Source organism: Tenrec ecaudatus, chromosome 10, assembly GCF_050624435.1.
Source record: "Tenrec ecaudatus isolate mTenEca1 chromosome 10, mTenEca1.hap1, whole genome shotgun sequence".
Classification (NCBI taxonomy): Eukaryota; Metazoa; Chordata; class Mammalia; order Afrosoricida; family Tenrecidae; genus Tenrec; species Tenrec ecaudatus.
In genome coordinates this window covers 84,459,804-84,481,790 of record NC_134539.1, presented here as the reverse complement: position 1 = coordinate 84,481,790, position 21,987 = coordinate 84,459,804, and the positions used below count along the sequence as shown (strand labels likewise).

The 21,987-nt window shown below is 57.5% G+C and overlaps 2 protein-coding genes across 4 annotated transcripts; one reads left to right on the top strand and one right to left on the bottom strand.

Moving 5' to 3' along the window:
- Window positions 1-233: 233 nt before the first annotated feature.
- Window positions 234-3,790, bottom strand: SLC35G6 (solute carrier family 35 member G6). Its single transcript, XM_075560855.1, has 2 exons — window positions 3,514-3,790; window positions 234-2,344 (listed from the first exon to the last, which is right to left on the bottom strand). Exons 1-2 carry the CDS (start codon window positions 3,643-3,645, stop codon window positions 1,328-1,330), a joined length of 1,149 nt encoding a protein of 382 aa, XP_075416970.1. The 5' UTR covers window positions 3,646-3,790; the 3' UTR covers window positions 234-1,327.
- ZBTB4 (zinc finger and BTB domain containing 4) lies at window positions 3,223-21,871 on the top strand. Of its 3 annotated transcripts, none has more exons than XM_075560852.1 (4): window positions 3,223-3,342; window positions 14,329-14,399; window positions 14,856-15,898; window positions 17,242-21,871. In XM_075560852.1, exons 3-4 carry the CDS (start codon window positions 14,865-14,867, stop codon window positions 19,190-19,192), a joined length of 2,985 nt encoding a protein of 994 aa, XP_075416967.1. In that variant the 5' UTR covers window positions 3,223-3,342; window positions 14,329-14,399; window positions 14,856-14,864; the 3' UTR covers window positions 19,193-21,871. The 3 variants fall into 3 exon arrangements, with proteins under 3 accessions (XP_075416967.1, XP_075416964.1, XP_075416966.1); XM_075560849.1 differs by lacking the exon at window positions 3,223-3,342 and adding an exon at window positions 3,878-4,029; XM_075560851.1 differs by lacking the exon at window positions 3,223-3,342 and adding an exon at window positions 4,568-4,786.
- The last annotated feature ends 116 nt before the right edge of the window (window positions 21,872-21,987 follow it).

Below are 21,987 nucleotides of genomic sequence, written 5' to 3'. Positions count from 1 at the left end.
GCCCTTGCGTCCCCGCCCCTTCCTTTCCCGCCCTCCCTTGCGCTACGGGGCTGCTCGCGCCCGCCAGCACGGGGCACGCTCTTGTGTCGTCGATCGCCCCTTCCCGGCTCCCGGGTAGGGCGATCTTTGGAAATGACAGAGGGAAGGGAATTTCTTCTCCCACCTCCTCCCCTCGGGGCCCGCTCCCTCACTGAGATTTAAAGCGTGAAGGAACGAGAATAAATATAGACCACTTTTATTCGTTTGGAGTATAATTTCATCTTCAGCAAAAGTCTCTCATGAGATGTCCCCCCCTCCCCCAGCTAGAAAATGGTCTCTTCTGCGAATCGGTAATGAAGGCGGGGCCGGTCGGGTTTTCCAGAGTGGGTTCCCGCGGGGCGGGGGGCAGTTCTGGGGCCGTCTTCAATCATGAATATGCAGTGAGTTCGCTAAATATTCATAAACAGATCAAGATGGCGAGGCCTTTCGCTGGTCCGGAAGTAGCCGGTATTTATCGAGCGGCCTTCGGAGATGGGTGTGCTTTGCTTCTCCCGGCCTTTAGTGGAGCGCTGTGCAGAGGCTTGGCCCAAGAGGCCAGGCCGGAGCCGCGCGAAGAAGCCTCGGCTCAGAGGCCTAACCCCCGAAGGAAGCCGGCCCCTGTCCGGGAGAGATCCTGGGACCGCCTCAATCCGGGAAAAGCAGATTAGCCACGGGGCGGGCCACGAAAGGCCTGGGGGATTCTGGGTCAAGGAATCTGAATATTAGGACAGCCGCCTCCTCCTAGAATAGTTTCAGGAATCGGACCGGAGGATTCCTAAGGGATTCTTCGGTGAGTGCGGTGTAGGACTTCCAACAGATGACAGCGACGCCACAGTCACATTCAGAGTGATCCTTGTTGATGTCAGTGTCACAGCGCCATCCCAAGGAGGGGGACGCAACCACGAAGAAGTGAAACCAAGCAGGCTGGGTGGGGCTGCGGCAGGGAGTGGGGGGGGGGGGGCCTCTCTCCCCTCCTCCCCTGCCCTGCTGCTTGCTCTGAACACCGCAAACACTCCTACCCCAAGGCTGCTAGGGGAATCCTACCCTGCCTCAACCCACAAAAGTCTTAGGTCCCTTCATCAGCTCCTTAGATCTTGCTCCTTATGATGCCCTTTTTAGTTCCCACGACCTAGCCTAGACTCCACGTCTTGGTCTCCAAATTTGCTCCAGGTCTGGTCACCCCGTGGCTCTGAGGGTGGTCCGTCTCCCATGCCAGTAGTTTTGCAGTCACCTGTTCTCCCCTGTAAGTACTCCAGCCTCTCCTATTTACCCTGCCCCCACCCCCACCCCCAGGTGCTCAAGTGTGATCTCACTCCTCCTCCTTCTTCTCTTCCTTCTCACAGCTGAGGTTCTGGGCAGTGATGATGGCAATGCTGCCCAACACAACTCCTGCCCCCATGATGTCAGAAGGTGCCACTGTCTCATAGAGCACATAGTACTGCAGCATCAGGGCCACCACCACTTCCGAGTGCAAGACGGCACACACCAGGGCCGGGTGGGCTTTCGTGACAGCGTAGCTGACACACACAAAGGAGACCAGGGCAAGGATCCCCACCGCCCCCACGCAACTCCAGCTCAGGGGGTCGTTCGGCAGAACAGGTGTCTGCAGCACAAAGAGCCCAGGCACGGAGCCCACCAGCCCCACCAGGCCAAACAGGAAGGCCACAGTCGGGAGGCAGGAGGGGAAGTGCAGGGAGCGATACACCAGAAGCCCCAGAGACAGCGCCAGACCCCCCAAGAAAGCCAGCACATAGCCCATGGCGGTGTAGAGACCTGTGGTCCCCTCCTGCAGTGTTCCTAGCCCAGGCCCCACAATGATGATTAGTCCCAGAGTACTGCCCAAAAGGCCACACCAGTCGTAGCCGCTGAGGCCCTGGCTCTCCAGGCAGAGGGCAAGGAGAGCGGAGCAGACTGTGGAAGAACCTTTGCGAACAGTGGCAGCGTTGCCAGCAGGCACCACCTGCACTGCGCTGTAGGCACATCCAATGCTGAGAACGTTGAGGATGGCATGGAGGCAGGCCCGACCCCGGACATCGGGAGGACCCAGCAGTGGGTCGCCACGCAGTTTAAGTAACAGGGCAATGGGGAGATGGAAGAGGCAGCGGCAGATGAGCAGCTCCAGTGAGGGCAAGTGGGAAGCTTGGTAAGCCATACGGGAGAAGGGTCCCACGAAGCCAGCAGGAAGGCCCCCACCCAGCAGGGCCACGAGCAGCCCCTTGGTGACATCAGAAGGCCGGAATCGCTGGTTGGAGGGGAGGCTGGGTGGAGTGGAGGGTGGTGACGGCTGGGTGAAGTCGGGCAGGTTGAAGTAAGGATGACTGCTGGCCTGTTAGGGAAAAGGTTCTCAGGCATGAGGGCAGCCACAGCCCGGGCACCAGGGACAAGGCAAACACCAGGTGGGGGTTCTAGGGCCCTGTGGGGTGGCAGGGGCAGGCTCTCTTGCTGACGAACTCTTGGAAGCTAGAAAAGCCTGAATCAGGTGGGCCTTGAGACTCAAAAGCAGGACGCAGGGGCGGACCTGGGCTTTCCTGGGTAAGCTATTCCTGAGAAGCGAACAAGAGGACCCATGGATGCACTGTTGATTTGAGGAAGAGGAGGTGGTCTCAGATGCTGTGTGTCTGTGTGATGTCACAGGTTCCAGGACATGGGGGCACCCCACGATAGATTTTTTTTCATTTGTATGTGCCTCTCAGATTACAGGGAAGTTTTAAGGGAACAGGATGGGGAGGAGAGCAGCCAGGAGCTAGGCACACCTAGCCCCCACACTCACCATCTCTCCTTAGACTTCCTCCTCTCCTCCTGGCTCACAGCCCCTGACGGACGTGGGCCCTTCAGCGCTCCTGCCATTGTGACCTGATTGAAGTGGAGTTCTTTTCTGGAACCTCCCTGAGGTGGGGGGTGGGGGTAGGCGGGGTACAACCTGGAACCTCCCTGAGGTATAGGTGGGCCCATTTTCACACTCCTTCCAACTCGCTTGCTTTCTAGCTATGTCTCCCACAACCCAGAGCTGTGTCTGATGCTTGTTTTTCCTTTGCAACTGTTTCTGTGAAGAGACTGCTGTTTAAATTAACATGGTTGCCTATGTCTCCCCTGTTTCAGAAAGGTTTTTAAGGATTTAACTCGGGTTCCAAGGGCTGTCTCCTCTGCCAGTCTCTCTTGAGCTTTGGATTTTCCTCAGCAGGGAGAACTCTGGGGAATGGTCCCTCAGGAGTCTCAGGAATGTGCTGCCTCTGTGTGTGCTTCCACCTGATGTTTTGCTGGCGTGTCCAAGGAGGCCCCAAGGCCTGGGCATTTCTGCGCCGGAGATGGAATGTGGCTGTCCAGGTAGACACTGATGCGTGCGGCCCTCTCTGGAAAGCTTGAGTCGCATTTGCCGGAGGCCGGGTGCACATTCCCGGGAAGAGGTGTGCGTGTGTGTGTGTGTGTGTGTGTGTGTGTGTGTGTGTCCCGGGGCTGACCCTCGGGTCTGTGGGCCTGCCATGTTGGGTGTCTTACCCTAGACAAGGTGTGTGCTTCCCCTGGGTGGTGCGCCCCGCTGAATGAAGGGCGTGCAGGAGGGCGGTGGGGGAAACCTTCCCGAGAGTGGGCGATCCGACCGGGTGGCCCTTGGGGGCTGGGAGGCTGCATCTGGCCCGCGCCCCGCTCGCTGTCCACCGGCCTGGTGGCCCTGCGCGGCGCGGTCCCCTTTGGGATGGGCCCTGGCGGAGGCCTTCCTTCGGGACGGCGCCGCTCCAAGCCCGAGTCCAGTGTCGGCTGCGCTGCGCCGGCCTCCTCTCGGCGGCGGCGGCGGCGGCGGCGGCGCTGGGGGGGGACTGTTTCCGGGGGTGGGGGTGGGGGTAGGACCGGGGCGGGGGGAGCCGATGATGTCAGCGGCGGCGGCGGGGCCGGGCCGGGGCCAGGCGCTGGGGGGGCCGGGGCCGGAGCCGGAGCTGGAGGCGGGCGCAGCCGGAGCGGCCGGGGGCGGCCACGGGGATGAGCCGGGCCTGGCGGACGCGGCGCCATCGCAGTCAGGTGGGCCCCGGGGCGAGCCGGGCAGGGCCAGGGCCCCCCGGAGCGCACAGTCCGGCCCCCTCCCCGCTGCCCGGCGCCGCGGGGGCCCGGGCCGCGCCCCGCCCGCCCCCCTTTGGGGTTGACCCGGGGGCTCAGGGGTCGCGGGCTGAACCTGGCCCCGCCCCCAGGCGCGCACGACGCTGGGGGGCGACTGAGGGGGCCCCGTAGGGCGTCGGACCGGGAGGCGGCAGGGGGCGCGATCGCCTGGGGCCGCGGGAGGGGCCGCGATCAGCACCCCGGGAAGGGTTAATTCTGCAGCCCAAGGCCCCGCTCCCCCTGTGGGGCAGGTTGGGGGGTGGGGTGGGGCGGGTGTGAGCCCGGGCCGGCGCTGCAAGCTGCCGGGAGGGCGATGGCGTAGGAGCTAGGAGAGCGGGGGAGGGGTGGGCCGCCGAGCGCCCCAGAGTTAGGGTGTGCGGGGTGCGCAGGGCGAGCTGGGGCCCCGAGCCGCCGCGCCGTCGGGGCAGGGTGGTGCGTCCGGGGGGTGGGGGTGGGGAGACCGCCCGGCGGCTGTGTGGTGGGCAAGGTGAAACTCTCCGGGCACCCCCGTTTGCTGCTCTCGGGCAGCCTGGAGGCCGGCCGGGTGAGGGCCCTCCCTGGACACAGGGGCCAGGAAGGCACAAGGGTGTCCAGTGTTGGGGCAGAATTACGAGAGTGACAGATGGGCATTGGAAACGGCACCGTTCGCAGAGTGCGGAGTTGGTTAGCAGTGGGGTACGAGGTACGTTTTCTACCTGAGCATGTGTTTTCTTGCACATATATGTCTCGTGCTACACGCATGAACGGCGTGCGAACGGTTGCTGTCCGCCTACTTGGCGTGCGGTGTGTGTTGTGGAGGGCACGAGAATGCCCGGCGTCTGGGTCCCGCTTATGGGGGGGAGGCGGGGGGAGGGGGCGGCTCTGTATCTTGGAGCCCCACGGGCGCCCCGTCTGGGTCCCATGTCTGTGGCCTTGGCGCGGTGTGGTCCAGTCGTGGCGAAGGCAGGCCGCTGGATGAGGCTGTGTGATGAGCGGAGTGACGAGGCGGTGGCGCGTCTCGAACCCAGGACCTGTGCGCAGTTTGGTCAGTGAGAAGCCCAAGTTGGGTCCCGAGTCCTGGTGGGTTGGGCTGGCCCGAGGGTCAGGGCCCAGATGGATGGGGCAGGTTGTGTTTACAGGATTGTGGGCAGTCGAGCGAGGGGTGGTGGTGGTGTGTTTGCAACATTCTCCATGGGATTCTTCTATGACGTGGTATGCGGGAGCCTATCCGGGTTGTTGGACTGGAAGGTCAGAAAACACTTGTGGGGAGGGAGGTGGCGTTACAAGGGCACTGTGGGCCTCAGACCCGAGAGTCCAGCGAGGGCTGCGTGTGCGTGCCTGACTTCTAAGTGGTGGTGTGGGGCTGCCGTGGGGATGTGCTATGAGGAAGGTGGGGAGATAAATATAGGGTAGGCCAAGGGCAGCCGTTGGAGACACAGATGTTGTCCGAGCGGCCCAGCCAGCCTTTGTGTAGGGTCTGCATGTTCGGCCCTCACGCCCAGTATGTCAGGGTCACCCGGAGGAGAAGCCAGGCTGGCTGCTAGGGAAGCGAGCTTGGACAGAGTTCTAGCTCCTTGGCCATGTATATGTAAAGGCCGGGGGTATGACTCTTGTCATTAAAATGGGGGGGGGGCAGTTTTCAGTCTCCTCTTTCGTCCTCTGTCTGTCCGCAGTTGCAGACAGCTCTGCCTTTCCTTTCCGTCCCCCCCCACCCCCACCGACAGCCGCCATGGAGGGCTCTGGGAACAGAATCTGCTCACCAGGCAGATTCCTCAGAACAGGTTTCCCTCACCTTTGAGGCCTGGTCCCTCCCGTGGTTGTGTGTGTGTGTGTGTGTGTGTGTGTGTGTGTTTGTGTGTGTGTGTGTTGGTATGCGTGCTCCGACTATGCACACCGCCCCACCATGTCGTGTCCTGGGCCTGCTCAGGAGTGGGGAGAATGTATGAGCAGAAGTGCACAGGCCGTGGTGGCTGGGGCCTCCTTCACCTAGGGGACGGGGAGAGGGAGGGGGCTGGCTGCTACGCCAGGCTTGGGCAACAGGTGCACAGGGCAGCCTGGCAAAGGGGAAAGAGCCCCAGGCCGGACTGACCGTGGAGTCCTCACTGGCTCTTTCCCTGAGTGAGCCTCCATTCCTCACATGCAAAATGGGGCCAGTTACTTGCCTTGCCTTCTTCCAGGAAGATTTTCAGTAGCACCTGGGGAGCGGGCTTGGGGACAATGGCTGTGCCAGCCACTGTCAGCCACCACTGTCAGTTAACTCTGAGGGCGCCCTTGTTAGGGTTTTGCTCACAAAAACAGCAATAAACACAGCATGAACAAGGTACCAGGCACTGTTCTCAGCACTTGTACACGCGATCATCCATTTAGCCGTGGTAACAACCTATGATGGGAAATAGGTGAGGCAGCTGAGGCCCAGAGACATTAAGTCATTTATTTGCTCAGAGTCACTTATCTAAGTCAGAGGAAGAGCTGGATTTGAACTCAGGCAGTCAAGACCCAGATCCTATGCCCTGAACCATTGGAGTCTGCTGCCCCGCAGGCACTTTCAGGAGACCTCGTTGTGCCTCTCCCCTGACACGCACGTCTCCCCAATTTCTGTGGAACGTCGCAGCTGCAGGAATCTGTTTTAGAAGACTGGTAGGTATGGGATACTTAGGTGGCGTTCTCAGAGAAATAAAGTGTCCAAGATGAGGTGCTCCCCAGAGAGGCACAAAATGATGAATCAAGGAGGGATGATGAGGGGACGTTTGGGTCTGAGCTTCACAATTTTGGAGAGGGAGGTTGAGACGCAGCGAGGGAGAGGGCATTTGCAGCACGAAGCTCTCAGACATGCAGAAGCACAGACACATGGGACATGTGGAGGTTAGATTGCACACTGGGTGCTTGAAGAGAATCAGGCAATGCAAGATTTGGAAGGAAGGTTGGAGTTAGACCAGAGCCCTTGAATGCCTGGCTGAGGAATTTGAACTTTATTCTGGAGTCTGATGGGAACCAGTGGAGGATCCACCGAGTCCAGGAGTGATCATTGCTGAGCGGCGGCTGGACAGGGGGCTTGCGAAGGGAGAAAGGCCATAGAAGAAAAGATGCCGGGAGGAGACAGGGGACCCACATGGGAGGCCACGGGCCATAGGTGTTAATAAGGACCTAAGCTAGTTTAGGGTCAGAGGCGGAGGGAGCTGAAGGGAAGGCTCCCAGAGCCATTCCCAAGCTCAGCCTCAGATCCAACCAGACGTGGTGACTGCCTGGATGTGGGAAGCAGAGAAAGGGTGGAGTCAGACATGACACATTTAGCGCTTAGCACGTGAGGCCTTGTGTGATGATTTATGTAACCAGCTGGCCAGCCATAGGCCCCACTCACAGCAGGACCTGACAACATGGCATAAGGGAAACATTCTGCCGCTCTGAGGACAGATGGGCCCGAGTTCAAATCTTGAGTCTGCTGCTTACAAGCTATATGACCTTGAGCAAGACCCAGCTGTTTCCTCTTCTGTAAAACGGAAATAATATAAATGGCCACTTGCAAGTGCCCTTGGCGCCGTGGGTTAAACACTGGGCTGTTTTCTGTAAGGTGAGTGGTTCAAATCTCCCAGCCGCTCCCTGGCAGAAAGATAGAGTCCTCCCCCTGCCCCTCCCCATCAAGATTTACAGTCTCAGAAACCCTAGAGCAGGTCCCCAGGAGTCTGAACCATCTCTAACCCGGGGCTCTTTGTTTTGTTATTTTTTAATTGGGGTGGGAACGGTTTTGAGGATCTCATTAAGGGAGACAGTGCATCCAACACCCCAGAAGTGTACCAGGGAAATGGTGCATGTTCCTGAGGTGGTCCCAGTCGATTCAGCGCGGCATAGAGGGAGGCTTCCTTTGAGAAGGTGGACAGACTGAAGGCTGACTTTGAAGCAGGCAGGTTCATTCATTCACCAAAAATCTTTTTACTTCCCATTATGTGCCAGCCATGATTCTGAGCCCCGGAGATACGGCAGTGAACAAAGCAGACAAAAGCCCCTCTCTTGCCCCTGCCCCCCACCCCTTGCAGCTCACATTCTAGAGATAAGTGAGCGATAAGTTTACCCAGTGCCAAGAAGAAAAACAATCTGGGGGGATGGCTAGGGAAGGCTTCTGGGAGGATGTGACTTTTGAGTCGAGGCTTAAAAAGGGGGGGCAGCCAGGCATGAGGCTGTCTAATGGAAAGAAGGTTCCAGGCGGAGGGTACGGCAAGAGTGGAACATGGCTGGCAGCAGTGCACACACCCCATGGGCCCCCCTAAGGTCACACAGCCAGTTGAGCACAGAGAAACTGTAAAAACAAACTGAAACAAAACCAAAAGCCACAGGGCTGACAAACCCACCCTGAAGCCTGATTTCTACCTCTCTTCTCATCACCACTTCCTCCCCTACCACTGTTTTCCGGGCCTGAGTTCAAGGTAATAAGAGCTCTAGCACTCACTCAGCATTTACTGTGCACCAGACACTTTACCAACCCCCCGCCCCCACCCAAAAAAGTCAAACCCATTGTCTGACGGGTTCTGACCATGGTGGCCCCATGGGGCATGGTCATGGGCAGCGGCTGTCGCCATGCCTTCCCTTCGCAGTGCTGCCCTTCTGCTGGTAGCCCAGTGCAAACCATGGCACTCTGCTGCTCGGTGCTGGCATGGATGAGTGTTATGTAATCCTGACAACAACCTCGAGAAACCAGAGCCATTCATCTCCCCGTTTTATGGAGAAGGCAGGAGCCTGGTGGCACGTGGTTGAGGTTTGAACCCCCAGCAACTCTAAGGAGAAAAAGATGTGGCTGACAGTCTGCTTCGGAAAGATTAAAATGCACTGCCGTTGAGTCAATTTGGACTCATGGTGGCTCTACAGGACAGGGTAGAACTGCCCCTATAGGCTTCTGAAGATAAATACAGGAGCAAAAAGCCCCATCTTTTCCCTCCTGAACTGCTTGAAGTTAGCAGCCCAATGTGGAACCTATCTTACTACCAAGCTCCTCCATACAAATTCCAAACCAAACTCACTGCCAGTGAGGCAATTCTGACTCGGTAAATCTGCCCCCTTTGGGTTTCCCAGATTGTAACTCTTTACAGGCAGTTGGTGGATTTGAACTGCTGACTTTGCAGTTAGCTGCCCAACTTGGAACCTACTTGGCCACAAGGGCTGCCTTACTGTTTTAGCAATGCTGTAGGGAAGTTCCGTCCTGCCCTGTCCCCCAGGATGGCCATTAGCATTGCACTGTTTCCCCTCAAAAGAAGTGCTGTAGAGCCTAGTTTGTGGCTATCAGCCCCATTGGGGAATGGGTGTCTTTGTGATGCCAGTGAGATAGGATGAATGTAGGGTACGTCTTGAGCCATTCTCTTTTGAGAGGTTAAACGAGTGGAAGTAGAGATGAGGTAAGACAGATACCAGGACCCACAGAGATTGCCAAGGAAGCAGAAGCTGAGGACCCAGGACTCTTCCTCTAGAGCGAGCAGTGAACATTGTTTCTCTATGACCAAATCAAACTCACTGCCATCGAGACTCCTAGTGACCCTAGGGGCCCCTAGGACAGGGTAGGACCATCCCTGTGGCTCTCTGAGCCTGGAGCTCTCAGCAGCAGGAGAAAGCACCTGCCGGGCAGTTAGCAGTTTTGAACTACTGACCTTCGTGGTTAGCAGCCCAATGCTTACCCACTGCAAGACCAGGACAGGGCCTCTGAATTCAAAGGTCTAGCCTCTTAAGGCATGAGAGTGGGAGAAAGACATTCTACCCCCATGGAGCGTTTACAGGCCCACAGGGGCCATGCTGTCCTGTCCTGTAGGGTCGCTATGAGTGAGAAGTGACTCGACGGGAGTGAGTTGTTTGGGTTTTTTTTTTTTTAAGAAAAACGTCTTGGTGACATAAGCAGTTACCATTTTGGCTACTAACAACAGACAAGGTCAGCAGTTCAGAACCACAAGCCCCTCGACAGGAGAAAAAGGAGGCTTTCTGCTCCCGTAAAGATGTGCAGCCTGGGAAACCCACAGGGGCAGTTTTACGCTGTCCTAGAGGGTTGCTCTGAGTCAGAATCAACTCGATGGCAGTGAGTGTTTTGGTAAACAGAGAGAAGGCTGGCTGCCTGGCAGTGCTTTGGCTTAGGCATTGGCCTGCTAACCACAAAGTTGGCACTTGAAACCCACCGGCTGATTGGAGGGAGAAAGGTGTGGCAGATGAAACATATAACTTTCCTCTAGTTCCTAAATGCTTCCTTCTCCCCCACTGTCATGATCCCAATTCTACCTTACAAATCTGGCTTGACCAGAGGATGTACACTGGTGCAGATAGGAACTGGAAACACAGGGAATCCAGGGCAGATGATCCCTTCAGGACCAGTGGTGAGAGTGGAGATACTGGGAGGGTGGAGGGAGGGTGGGGTAGAAAGGGGAAACCGATTACAAGGATCTCCATATAACCTCCTCCCTGGGGGATGGACAACAGAAAAGGGGGTGAAGGGAGACGTCGGACAGTGCAAGAAATGACCAATTAATAACATAAATTATCAAGGCTTCATGAGGGAGAGGTAAAAGTGAGGAGCTGATGCCAGGGGCTTAAGTGGAGAGCAAATGTTTGAGAATGATGAGGGCAATGAATGTACAAATGTGCTTTACACAATTGATGTTATGTATGGATTGTGATAAGAGTTGTAGGAGCCCCTAATGAAGATTTTTTTTAAAAAGTTAAAAAAATAACAAAGATGTGGCTGGCTGCTCGGATTGAGAGTCACAGTCTCAGAGACGTTCCGAGACCGTGACCACGAGGGTGACTATGAGCAGGAAGGACTTGGTGGCAGTAGGTTCAACTGTGAGAAGAAGAGGCATTTCTGTTGGTTAAAGCCACCCGCTGGTGGTGTCTCCGTACTAGCAACCCGAGACCACTATGAAGAGTTGCAATGAGTCGAATCTGCTTGAGGGCACAGGGTTTTATAGACAAGGAAACCGGTTAGGTCACCTGCTCAAGGTCAATTAGGAATGCCTTCTCTCCTGGTAGCAACAGATGCATAGTGGGTAAAGGCCCTCAGGGGCAGCCAACTGAAGGATTGACGGTGGTTAAACCGGCCACTTTGGTGGTGGGGGTGGTGGTGGCAGTCTGCTTCTACTTGCCTCAAGAGTTACACCCACAGGAGCAGTCCGACTGGCCTATAGGGTCACTCTGAATCGGAACGTCAGCAGTGAGTTGTCCAAGCACACATCAGGCAGTGGCCAGTGACGGGACATTTGAACTCAGGGTAACTGGGCCCAGAGAGCATTGAGACCACGGGCAAATCATCCAGCATGATGGTCTCTCGACCAGAAAGTGGGTAATTTCAAGTAACTTCTCTCTGCCTCGATTTCCTCATCTGTAACATGGGGTTGACAAGAGTAGCCCCTGCTTCATGGGGGTCGTTGTGAGTGTTGAAATAAGATGATGCAGACAAAATGTTTAGCATTATACTTGACAGGAGTTCCGGGGGCCTACAGTTAAGTGCTTGACTACTGGGCGAAAGACTGGTGGTTTGAACTCACCCAGACGGGTCTCGGAAGCTAAGCCTGGCAGCCTGCTTCTGAACTTCTGCCACCCTGAGAACCCCATGAAGCAGCTCCCCTCTACGCACATGGGATCCCCATGGGCCAGAATCAACTGGACAGTCCCAGCAGCCACCTGCTGTCCCAGGAAACGCTGGGTGGCCAGAAAAGTTAAGCATTCAACTACTAGCCCAAAGGTTGGTGGAGTGAATCCGCTCAGAGGTGCCGCTGAAGAAAGGCCTGGATCTTCTGCTTCAGAAAGATCCCAGCCACCAAAAAGCCTATAAACCAAAGAGACTCCCACGGAGCAGCAGGTGGACTCTAACATATACACAGGGCCGCCATGACTTGGATTGATTCAATGGCCACCGGTTTAGGCCTTAAAACAAACACTTGGCAGATCTTGTATAAATGAGAGTTACGCAGAGATCATCATGGTAATGATTCCGGGGATCTCTAAGGGCCAGTCTGGTGTTAGACCTCTGGTGCCGAGAAGCCCCGCCTGGCCTTATCAGAGTCTCCAGCCTGCGCACAGCAGGGCCGCAGTCAGCAGTCGGCCGGCCACATGGGGCAATGAGGGCTGGCAGGCCTGGCCCCGGGTTGGCAGGTCTGGGAGGAAAGAGCCCTCCTGGTGGTTTTTACAAAAACACTAGATGGGTTCATGGGAGCCCCTTCTGGGAGCGTGTAAACACGTCCCTCGTGGGTGGAAGGTGTGGGACAGTCCTCAGGCACAGACTTTGAAGGCAAGCTTCCAGCCCCAGTTCATATGTCATATCCCCTTGGGTGTGCCGCCCCTCAGCTCCGCTTTGGGTTTGTCATTTTACAAAGGGGCTGGGTAGCGGTGAGAGCTCACAAGGGAGACAAGCCTGTACCGTGCCAAGTGAGTCTCGGGCTCTCGGTGGTTCTTCGGGAAGGGAATGGGAAGCCTTTGCCCTCTGTATAACCACCAGTTGGGGAACGAGGCCTCTCCGCAGGATTCCCTACCTATCTTCAACTCAGCAACAAATGCACTGACCCAGGACCTGGCCTGGGTCTAATAGTCAAGGTTATCAAACCTGTGCAGCTCACCCCTCCTACCACTGTCTTCCTCCTCCTCCAGGAGCCCTGGTGGCAGTGGGTTACATTACATATTGGGCTGCTCACTTCAAGGTCATCAGTTTGAAACCTCCACCACAAATGAAAGCTTTCTACTCCCGTAAAGAGTTAGGGTCTCAGACCCCCTCAGGGACAGCTCTACCCTGTCCTATAGTGCCATGGGGCAGCAGCTACTTGATGGCAGTGAGATTTTTCTTCTCGTCCAGCATCCAGTGAGTTCATGAACCCAATGAGACACCGAGGAAGAAAGACCTGACATTTTGCTCCTGAAAGACCACAGCACGACAGCCTGGGGAGCAGGTGTGTGCGCGCGTGCGCGCGCGCACACACACACGAATGAGAAATCGGCAAATGCTTTAGTGTTGATTTTTCTTCTCATCCAGAAGAGGTGTCAGGAAGCCTGTGGGGGTGTATGGGGGGAGGGTGAATGGGAAATGGGAAAGAGCAATTGTGGGGAGGGCAGAATTCCATGAGGAATCTCTGATGCGGACCCCTTCTGCAGACATCATGACCTAGGGCACCCAGAAGGATATCCCCCAAAGAGAGAGGACACCCCTGGGTAGGTGTGATGTCCCAGGGCAGGATCTGCAAACTGTCCCCACCTGTTTTTGCCAGCTCTGTGCGGGAGAAAGATGGAGCTTTCTACTCCTGTGAAGAGTAGGCAGCACGGAGCTCATAGGGCGGTCCTGTCCTGTCCTATAGAGCCGCTGAGTGGGCATTGGCTCCATGACAGTGAGTTTTGGTTTGGTTGTGACTTTGGATAAGTCATTGTAGGTCCCTGGAGCTCAGATCCACACCGGAGAAATGCCACCAGAAGTCCCACCGGGGAGGTGGCCAGGGGATTCTCCCAGGGCTGTGATTGCTAACACGTGGATTTCCTGCCACTCCTTCAGGATCAGTTTCCTTTCTGTCCCCCACCCCTTCAAAACCTGTCTCAAGGCCACCAGGTCATGGAATACAGGGTAGGATCCAAGTCCCTCTGTACTGCTCTGGTGGTCTTTCCAGTGGCCCTAGGTGACTGCAGCAAGCAGTGTGTATGTGTGTGTGTGTGTGTGTGTGAGAGAGAGAGAGAGAGAGAGAGAGAGAGAGAGAGAGAGTGTCAGTGATCGTCAGTGGTCCCTCGGCACCCAGAAACCTGTCACTGTTTTAGGAGGGGTTGGGGACCTATGGGGAGGTCCTCTCTTAATTTGGATCCAGCCACTTGGTCCCGTTTTTTTTAAATCACGCACACATCGTTTGATATGTACACAAGACCATAGTGATGAAAGACAACATGCAAATATTTGATTTCCTTTAAGCCCCTCAGATTGCGCCAGCAAGACTTAAGCGTGATGACAGGCCGGGAACCTAGGGACTGAACAAGCTGGCTTCCTGTTTGGAGGCCAGCAGGCAGTGAGTTGGGCACTGCTGTCCCTCCCTGGGCCAGCCGAACCAGGCTTTGCAACAAGTGGTGTGACCTCCTGGGTCACACTGGAGGCAGCTAAGCAAATAACCTGACCAAGGCCCCTCCCACACAGACGCCCTGCCCTCTCCAGCTCCCACCTCGGTGCCTCCCCTCATGCTTTGGGCTCTCTCTCTCCCCACCTTCCCTTCCTGGGAATACGTTCCCGGCCTCCCCTGGCATTTTTCCGTGTTTCCACAGAAGGAAGAGGCCCGACAGCAGGAACTTGCTGATCCACACCACCCCCTGCTCCATGGTGGCCGTGCTGTCAGGTAAGAGAGCAGCAGGAAGATGTAGCCAGGAAACCTGGGCCCTTAAGGCCACCAGCCAGCAGGGCAGCTTTGGGGGCTAGGCTGAGAAGTCTTGTGAAAGGGCTACAGGACTGTTGGAGGCATCTCCCACCGCCTGCTGCTTACCCCTCTAGTTCTAGTTGCATGATGTTGGAGTTCATGCCCCCCTTGACCTTCACTGCCACCTAAGGTACCCCAGGTCCCTTTTAGCCCCAGGTGGACATTGGTCAGATCCAATTGGGTGATGAATTTCTGACGTTTGTGACCTGCAGTAATTCAGCCTTCCCCTAGTCTCTGCCCCTCCCAGCTCACCTCCCTCCTCTTAGAGGCCCCTCTGCCTCTGAGACCCTTCCTAGGTGCCCTGCCTGCCATTCAGAACACCCTCCCCCACCGTCTGTCAGGGTCCCTTTCTACGCTGGCCTCCTCTTCCCTATGTAGGCTGGCGCCATGCCCCCCCCTGCAGAGGTGACGGACCCGACCCATGCGCCTGCTGTCCTGCGCCAACTCAATGAGCAGCGGCTCCGTGGCCTCTTCTGTGACGTCACCCTCATAGCTGGGGACACCAAGTTCCCCGCTCACCGGAGTGTCCTGGCGGCTTCCAGTCCCTTCTTCAGAGAGGCGCTGCTTGCTTCAGCCCCACTGCCCCTCCCACCAGTTACTGGGGACTTGGCCCCCAACCCTGCCACCACCACAGCAGCCAGCTCCTCCTCATCTTCCTCCTCTCCCCCACCGGCCTCGCCACCTACTTCACCCCCGCCTCGGGTCCTGGAACTGCCAGGCGTCCCAGCAGCTGCCTTCTCTGATGTCCTCAATTTCATCTATAGTGCCAGGCTTGCTCTACCTGGTGGGGGAGGGGACGGGGCAGCGGTGGCAGAGATCGGAGCTCTGGGGAGAAGGCTGGGCATCTCCCGCCTGCAGGGCCTGGGGGAGGGAGGTGATGCCTGGGTTCCCCCTGCCTCAACCTCCATGGCCACCTTGCAATCCGAAGAAGATGGCTTCGGGCCAGGGACCAGGCCAGCTGGAGAGTGGGAGGGTGATGGGGCCGAGGCCCAGGCCTCTGACTCACAGTCCTCGCTGTCCCGGCGGCTGCTCACATGCCCCAGATGTGGGAAAAGTTTCATTCATCCCAAGCGGCTGCAGACCCACGAGGCTCAATGCCGACGAGGGGTCAGCACTCGAGGGTCTACCGGGCTGGGAGCTGCGGGCTCTGGCCCTGGCGGTCCCGCGGGAGTGGATGCCTCCGCCCTGCCCCCACCAGTGGCTTTCAGAGGTGGCCCTGAGCACGTGGTGAAGGTGGTGGGCGGCCACGTGTTGTATGTGTGTGCGGCCTGCGAGCGCTCCTACGTGACGCTGTCCAGCCTGAAGCGGCACAGCAACGTGCACTCCTGGAGGAGGAAGTACCCCTGCCGCTACTGCGAGAAGGTGTTCGCCCTGGCCGAGTACCGCACCAAGCATGAAGTGTGGCACACTGGGGAGCGCAGGTGAGTGGCCTGGCGCGGGGAGGGGGAGGGCAGAGTAGGGGGATGGAGGCTGGGCAGTACAGAGGGGTCAGGAGCTAGACCTTAGACCCCTGTTCTGGACTGTGAGGACAGGGTTGGGACAGAGCTGAGCATGGGTCTCAAAAGTCATCCTGAGGCTGGTGCCCCAGCTGTCTTCAGCTCACCCACCTGCCTCCCTGATGGTAGTGAGCAGCACTTCTACATCTTGGTACTATGGAGAAAGGTGCCCTTCCTTGAAAGGACTGGAGGGTGCTCAGCCCTGGCCACGAACAGTGAAACTATTCAGGACTCTCTCTCTCTCACTGCTGTCGGCTCATAGCAACCCTATGGGACAGGGTAAACCGGTGGCCTAGTGTTTCCGACTCTGTAACTGTTTACAGGAGCAGAAAGCCCTGTCTTTCTCCTGTGGAGCAGTCGGTAGTTTTGAACTGCTGCCATTGGGGATCGCAGCCCAATGCGTAACCAGGGGCTGTTACTATGCAGGACAATATCTTATATTTCCATAATGTAGCCAAAATGGCTGGAGCCCTCGTGACTTAGTGGGTTCTGCATTGGTCTGTTAATCTCAAGGTCAGCAGTTTAAAACGACCAGCTTCTCCGTGGGAGGATGAGCCTGGCTTCCCGTAAAGACTTGTAGCCTCCGCAGCCACAGGGGCGGCACTGCTCTGTCCCACAGGGTTACTCTGGCTCAGAGGTGGCTTTGGCAATGAGTTTGGTGTTTTACAAGCTACCCATCACGTCCTTAAGACCGAGTCCCTGGGTGGTACAAATGCTTAATTCACACACTTCATCGCTAACCCGGAGATTGATGATTCAAGGTCATCCAGAGGCGCCTCGGAAGAAAGGCCTGGTGATTTACTACTTTAAAAAAAAATCCGTCCTGAAATCCCTGCAGAACACAGGTCCACTCCGGAACATCTGGGGTCAGCTTGGGCCGGGTTTGACTCTAGGGCAACTGGTTAGGTCAGGGTTTGGTTCCTAAAACATCCCCCAGTTTCCAGTCCTGCCTTTTGTGCTTCCAAAGAACGCTCTGCAAATGAGGTGGGGTGTGCCTTGACTCCCAGCTCAGCTTGCAGATGGAGCAGTTGGCCGCCTAGAGCCTCGCAGCTGGTGGGGAGCTGAGCCAGGCCTGGTGCTCCTGCTGAGGCTGGGGGTAGGTGGGGGGGGGCACAGACAGCAGGGAAGGAGGGAGAGCAAATGGCCAGGGGAGTGAGTTAGAGGTTGGAGTTCATGGCAGTAGAGGGTGGAGGAAGCTGAAGCCTGGGTTCAGAGACCCGCGACTCAAGTGTCTCTGTTCTGACTCTGTTCCCTGCTGTTTCCACCAGGTACCAATGCATCTTCTGTTGGGAGACCTTTGTCACCTACTACAACCTGAAGACCCACCAGCGAGCCTTCCACGGCATTAGTCCAGGCCTCCTAGCCAGTGAGAAGACTCCCAACGGGGGCTACAAGCCCAAGCTCAATACCCTCAAGCTGTACCGCCTGCTACCCATGCGGGCCGCCAAGCGCCCTTACAAGACCTACAGCCAGGGAGCCCCAGAGCCCGCCCTTTCGCCAGGCCTCCACAAAGCTGCTCCTGCAGCGGTCCCAGCCAGCCCACCCCCCGGGCCCCCACCCGCCCCAGAGCCTGGGCCCCCACCCTCAGTCATCACATTTGCCCACCCAGCCCCTTCGGTCATTGTCCACGGGGGTAGTAGCGGTGGCGGGGCCTCGGGCGGGCCTGCCAGCACGGGAGGGGCCCAGGCAGCCTCCGTCATCACTTACACTGCTCCCCCAAGACCTCCCAAGAAGCGTGAGTACCCACCGCCCCCGCCAGAGCCTGCGCGCACCCCAGCCAGCCCGGCCCCAGAAGTGAGCCCCGCCCCAGCAGCAGGGCCCGCCCCGGCCGCAGAGGAGACCAAAGGCCAGACCCCTCGAGCGGGGAGGACTCTGACGTACACCGCCAAGCCAGCTGGCGGGATCGGTGGGGGCGGGGGCCCCCCGGCGGGGCCTGGCCGCGGCCCCTCGCAGCTCCAGGCGCCGCCACCGCTCTGCCAGATCACCGTGCGCATCGGCGAGGAGGCCATCGTGCAGCGCCGCATCTCGGAAACCGACCTGCATCCTGGGCAGCTGAGCGGCGAGGACGGGGAGGAGAGCGAAGAGGACGAGGAGGAGGACGAGGAGGAGGAGGACGACGACGACGACGACGAGGAAGAGGCGAAGGCTGGTGGGGAGGACCAGCTCTGGAGGCCCTACTATTCCTACAAGCCCAAGCGCAAGGCCGGGGCGGCGGGCGGCGGCGGGGGCAGCGCGGTGCCCCGGGGCCGGCGGCCGCTGCGCTGGAGGCCGAAGCTGGAGCGCAGGGGCTGGGAGGAGGCGCCGGCGGCCGAGGGCCCAGCCGGGCGTGCCCGCAGTGAGCGGAGGCACCGCTGTGCCGACTGTGCCCAGACCTTCGCCACGCTGCGGAAGCTGCGCAAACACCAGGAGGCCCACAGCGGCGGCGGCTCCCACGGCTCCCGGGCCGGGCGGAAGCCCTGCAGCCGCTTCACCTGCCCGCACTGCGCCAAGGTGTGCAAGACGGCCGCCGCCCTCAGCCGCCACGTGCAGAGGCACGCCGCCGAGCGCCCCGGGGGCGCCCCCACCCCGGTCATCGCCTACTCCAAGGGCGGCGCGCGGCCCGGCCCCGGGGGCGTCAAGGAGGAGGCCCCGCAGGAGATGCAAGTCTCCTCGTCCAGCGGAGAGGCAGGGGGCGGAGGCGCTGCGGCCGAGGAAGCCTGTGAGCCCGCCTCCCTTCAGGACCCTGTCATCTCGGGGGGTGAGGAGCCCCCGGTGGTGGCCGGAGGGGGCAGCTACACCTACCCGCCGGTGCAGGAATTCCCCTTGGCTCTGATTGGCAGTGGCCGGGAATCGGGCAGTGGCAAGGGCAAACCTGGGAGTGAGGGGCCAGTGGCGGGTGGTGGGGAGGGCGACCGCGTGGAGGCGATGGGGGCCGCCAAAGTGGCCTTCTACCCCGAGCCCTACCCCCTCGTCTATGGCCCCCAGCTCCTGGCAGCTTACCCATACAATTTCAGCAACCTGGCCGCCCTCCCCGTGGCTCTCAACATGGTCCTGCCTGATGAGAAGGGCGGGGGGGCCCTTCCCTTCTTACCAGGGGTCTTTGGCTATGCAGTGAGCCCTCAAGCAGCACCTCCCACCCCGCCGCCTCCAGCTCCCCCAACTCTTCCTCCCCAAGTCCCCCCTAAGGGGGAAGGGGAAAGGGCAGGGATCGAGAGAACCCAGAAGGGAGATGTGGGGTGAGCTCTGGGCCAGTTTGCCCCCTTTCACCAGTTGCTACCCTCCCTGAGCCCCGCCACCACTACTAGCGCCCTGGCCTCCCTGCCCCTTGGGAGCCCCTCCACACTCTTGTGCAGGGACTTTGGGGGGCCCCTGGAGCACAGGGGTCAGGCGGCTTTGTGTGAGATTGTAGTTTTCCCATCTCCTGGGACGGGGGTCTTTGATGGTTCCCCCTCTCAATTCTCCTCCAGGGAATGGCCTCCTTGAGGGGCAGGGCAGCCCCCCCAGGCCCTTCTCCAGCCCTCGGGGCAACTGAGCAATATACTTATCTGAATCTCTACTCACAGCCCCCACCAGCTCTGAATGTCTAACCCTGCACCCCACCCCCCATTCGTAAACCAAGGGGGGGGGGAAATCATCTCTTATCCAATGATCCCACCTGGTTCTGAAGCTTTCTCTTCCCTTTGGACTCCTTCCCCAGATGCTTCCTAGCACATTCCAGTCTTCTCTTTCTTCTTCCCACTCCCCACCCTCCCCAGGAGAGAGGGTGAGGCCCAGGACCTGGACCAGACCATTGTGATACCCCAGCCCCACCCACCTGGGGGCATGGCTTCAGCTTCCATTTCCCCAGGATGGGTGTCTGTGTCCCTGGCGGTGGTTACTGTTGTTTTGTTCATGTTGAAATGCCATGCCTTCCTTGGCTTCCATGCCTTTGGATCTTCCATCCTCCTGGATTTTGGACATAGTCTCTCCGGATCCAGGGATCCAGGTCAAGGGGGTCTTCTGGCTGTGGGGAGGGCTAGTTAGCCCTCTGTTCCACGGCTGAGCACTTCCTAGTCCACGGCAGCACCAGTCTTGGCCCTGTCTTAACCCCCAAATCCAGTGAACCCTAGATTCTTCCAAGGCAGACTTGGTGATATGTCACACCTCTTCCTGCCTCTAGATATGGCCTCTTCTGGGCTCACCCCGATTTGGGGGCCAGGAGGGAGAAGCTCCATATGGAATGGGGAAGGGAATCTACTTGTTCCCTGTTTTTTTTTTTCCTGATGGTTTCTCCCAGAATAGACCAAATAGCCAGAAAAATGATGGGGGTTGGATGGGTGGGTGAGCCCAAGATTTGCACATGACCTCCCATCCTTACCTTGGCCCCATCTTCTCCCATGTCACTCCCCTCATCAGTCACTCCAAATAGTTTATGGGAGCCACTGTACTCCCCTGGTGGGCTTTGGGGTACCCCCACCAATTTCCCTCCAAAAGAGCACCTTACACCCCGTCCTTGACTCAGTTTCCCACACCCAAAGATCCCAGCCTAGGGATGGGGTACAGGGACTTTAAACAGTCCCTAGTCCCTAATTTGCACTAGTTAACTCTGGTCAGGGGTCCCTATATTTCCCTCCAGAAGGGGGGAAATGAAGAAATGTTTTTTTCCTAATTCCCTGAAAACTGGGCCTCCCAGTTTTCCTGTCAGTGATAGGAGGAACATTTCTACCCCATTATCCCCCCCACACCCTTTGGGGGGAGAAAAAAAACAGCTCATAAGGGGAGAGCCAGCTAAGTTTTGGGGAGCAAATTTGGCAAATGGGAATGAGAGGAGTGCAGTTCAAAGAGGGAAATGTTGCTGTCATCAAAATGCAGCCTTTTCCCAGCTACTGTTTTCTAGGGCCAAGATGGCTGCCCTCTGAGCATCTGCTGACGGCAAGATCTGGCTTCTGGAGGGAGGGGAGTCTGGGTGAGGGGCCGGCGCATCCTGCCCTCTCCTGCCTTCCCAGCACATAGGAAGGGGGAGGAGGCTCCTGACCGGCTCCTTGGACGTTAAACCACAGGAGTGAGTGTTGCTCCTTCATTCCCCTCACTGTCTCTTTGCACTTTTCTTGGTCTTGGCCACACCTGAGTGAAGAGTTTCCTACTGAATGTACCGAGTTCCAATTTTTAAGGAGGCAAAACAAGAGTTTAACATTGGGGACAAAACAGACAAACAAATCATTAAACAAGTCCCACAAATCTTGTTTCTGGCACTTTAGAAAAACTGCGAAAAAAAGTAATAAAGAGTACATATATATATCTACACACAAATTATCTATCTATCTATCTATACAGCGGAACCACGAGACTGAGGGAGGCCTGGAGGCAGGGGCAGATGTGATGACAGGTGGCCCATAGCCTTTAGTCTGCACTCCTCTGAGGCGAAAAGGCACTGGAGACAGAGGGCATTGAGGATGGGCTGGGGAATTTGAATCTCAGAATGGGTCAAAATTCCAAAAACCATGGATATTTTGGGAGAACTGAGATTGTAGACTTTCTTCTTCTTTTTTGCAACTATGATTTAGGAAAACGGTTCCCAGAATTTGGTGGTTCTGGGCAAGGAGATTGTGGCAAAGTGGAGATGAAAATATATGTATTGGAGTTGGGGGTAGTGTGCACTTCAGGTGCTTTAAGTTGGGGATTTTGCAGTTTCGTCTTTTGAAGTCTATGGAGTCTTGTGAGTTTGTGCTCTCTTTGCCCATGTTCTCGGGAGAAGGGTGACGGCGGAGTGGGAAGGCCACTGGTTCTGAGCCACAGAACACAAGATTTAGAATTCTACAGACTAGCTCTATACGTAGTGAGGACGCAGATATAGAGAAACTGACCGATATTTATCTCCGCATTTGTGTGTGTGTCCAACTCTAGGCCAATAAACCAACAAGACAAATGAACTGTGCTCCGCATCGGGGTGCCAGGTGCGGTTATTTGCGTGGCTGGTGGGCCTGGTGGACAGGGACAATCCAGCCTTATCCTGCGGGGATCCCTGGGAGTTGCAGTTCTAGTCTTTCCCTTAGGAC